Raw genomic sequence first — 2,092 nt, 5'->3', positions numbered from 1 at the left:
TTAGTAGAGACGGGGTTTCACCTTGTTGACCAGGATGGTCTCGATCTCTTGACCTCGTGATCCACCCGCCTAGGCCTCCCAAAGTGCTGGGATTACAGGTGTGAGCCACCGCGCCCGGCCTGATTTTCTTGTTTTCTACATTCGTTTATAAATCTCCAGAAACAGAATAATAGAGATGGATGAGGGCATGTCTGGGGGAGCTTCATGGTACAGCCTTTCACACTTTTGGGCTGAGGGTTGGTTGCTTCAGTGCCTTTATGTTTGCTTCAGGGAAGCATCTGGAACAGATGCTTTTCATGAAATGTGGTCGAGTCAGCTCCGTTGGTCTGGGGCGCCATGCCCTGTGCAGGTCTTCATCTAGTTCATTCTTCCTCAGCATGTGTGGCAGTACGAACTTGAGACTGTAATCCAAGAGAGATGAATACTATGGATAGGTTCACAGTGAATGATAAATATTTACGGATCTGGCTGTGTTGTTCATCCCTATATCCCAGCACTTTGGGAGGGTGAGGTGGGTGGATCACCTGATGTCAGGAGTTCAAGACCAGCCTGGTCAGCATGGCAAAACCCCAAAAAATACAAAAATTAGCCAGGTGTGGTGGGGGATGCCTGTAGTCACAGCTATATGGGGGCACTGAGGCAGGAGAATCACTTGAACCGGAGAGGTAGAGGTTGCAGTGAGCTGAGGTGGTGCTGCTGCACTCCAGCCTACGGGACAGAGCGAGACTGTCTCACAAAGAAAAACAGAAAAAAAAAAAAAAAAAATCACAGATCTTGTACCTCTTACACCTTTAAAAGGTTACATTTAATATATGAGTTAGGAAAAAACTTCTCTGCGCTTTAGCACCTGTCTGCTAATTTCTACTTTTTAGAGAGGAGATTTTGGAAAAGCTGCTGCCCAGTGAATGCAGGTGAGGGAGCAGTTCTAAGGCTTTGGAAAAGCTGCTACGCAGCGAGTGAGGTGAGAGTGCCGTTGTAAGGGCTCTGACCTCGACCTTCAGTGCAGGAGGAGCAGATGCTGCCCGCGCTCCTCTTGGTGCACCCTTTGAGCTTCGCGTCCTATTTCTTCTTTCACGGCCGATCCAGGTCCAGTTACAGAAGTGGATTCGCGGTAATGTGAGTGCATGTGCGAACTCTCTTTTCATATTTGACGAGATGGATAAATTGCACCCTGGGATCATTGACGCAATCAAGCCGTTTCTAGACTACTACGAGCAGGTTGACGGAGTGTCTTACCGCAAAGCCATCTTCATCTTCCTCAGGTCAGCGGGAGGTGGTTTCTTGGGGAACACAAGCACCTCATTCTCTCAGTGATAAAATGAGGTCCTCAGCACCATCAGCACTTTATTTGCCAGGACAGAAGTGCCTGCTGGGCACAAGGCACTTACCTACTGCTTTCCTTCTTCTTTGCTAGTCTCAGCATGGCACACAGTGTGGGCAGGGGAAATGAACTAAAGAAATAATCACTGATAGCAGGCAATTTTAGCCAGGAATGGTGGCATGGGCCTGTAGTCCCAGCTCCTTGGGAAGTTGAGGCAGGAGGATTGGTTGAGCCCAGGAGTTCCAAGTTTGATTGAGCTGTGATCATGCCACTGCATTCCAGCCTGGGGGACACATCAAGACCCCAACTTTAAAAATGAAATCAAAATGAAAACAGGTAATTTTATTAACTGTACATGTTGGTTTATAGGGTTATAAAGGCCTTATCCCAGCTAGTTGTGAAGAAACATGTTAAGTTCCTTGAGATTAGGCACTTTTTTGTATAGTAGCACTCAGTAAGTATTCCTTGATGAAAAATAGATCTTCAGCCAGGCATGGTGGCTCACGCCTGTGATTCCAGCACTTTGGGAGGCTAAGGTGGGCAGATCACTTGAGGTCAGGAGTTCGAGACAGGCCTGGCCCACATGGTGAAACCCCGTCTCTAATAAAAGTACAAAAATTAGCTGGGCATGGTGGCACGCACCTGTAGTCCCAGCTACGCAGGGGGCTAAGGCAGAAGAATCGCTTGAATCCAGGAGGTGGAGGTTGCAGTGAGCCGAGAGTGCATCACTGCACTCCAGCCTGGGTGACAGAGTGAGAAGACTCCATCTCA

At 48.2% G+C, this 2,092-nt stretch overlaps 1 protein-coding gene across 1 annotated transcript in view; it reads left to right on the top strand.

Moving 5' to 3' along the window:
* The window catches only part of LOC108283014 (torsin-1B), a gene marked incomplete at its 5' end in the record, with an annotated part of 3,758 nt that extends 2,190 nt beyond the window's left edge, over positions 1 to 1,568 (top strand). Inside the window, one exon of the mRNA XM_017499094.2 lies at positions 1,087 to 1,568. Within this exon, the coding sequence (XP_017354583.1) occupies positions 1,087 to 1,314 (228 nt within the window). The remainder of the gene's footprint in view (positions 1 to 1,086) is intronic.
* Between the last annotated feature and the right edge of the window lie 524 nt (positions 1,569 to 2,092).

Source organism: Cebus imitator, unplaced genomic scaffold (assembly GCF_001604975.1).
Source record: "Cebus imitator isolate Cc_AM_T3 unplaced genomic scaffold, Cebus_imitator-1.0 Scaffold254, whole genome shotgun sequence".
Taxonomy (NCBI): Eukaryota; Metazoa; Chordata; class Mammalia; order Primates; family Cebidae; genus Cebus; species Cebus imitator.
Note: the sequence above shows the minus strand (reverse complement) of the source record. Positions and strands in the feature narration are given on the sequence as shown.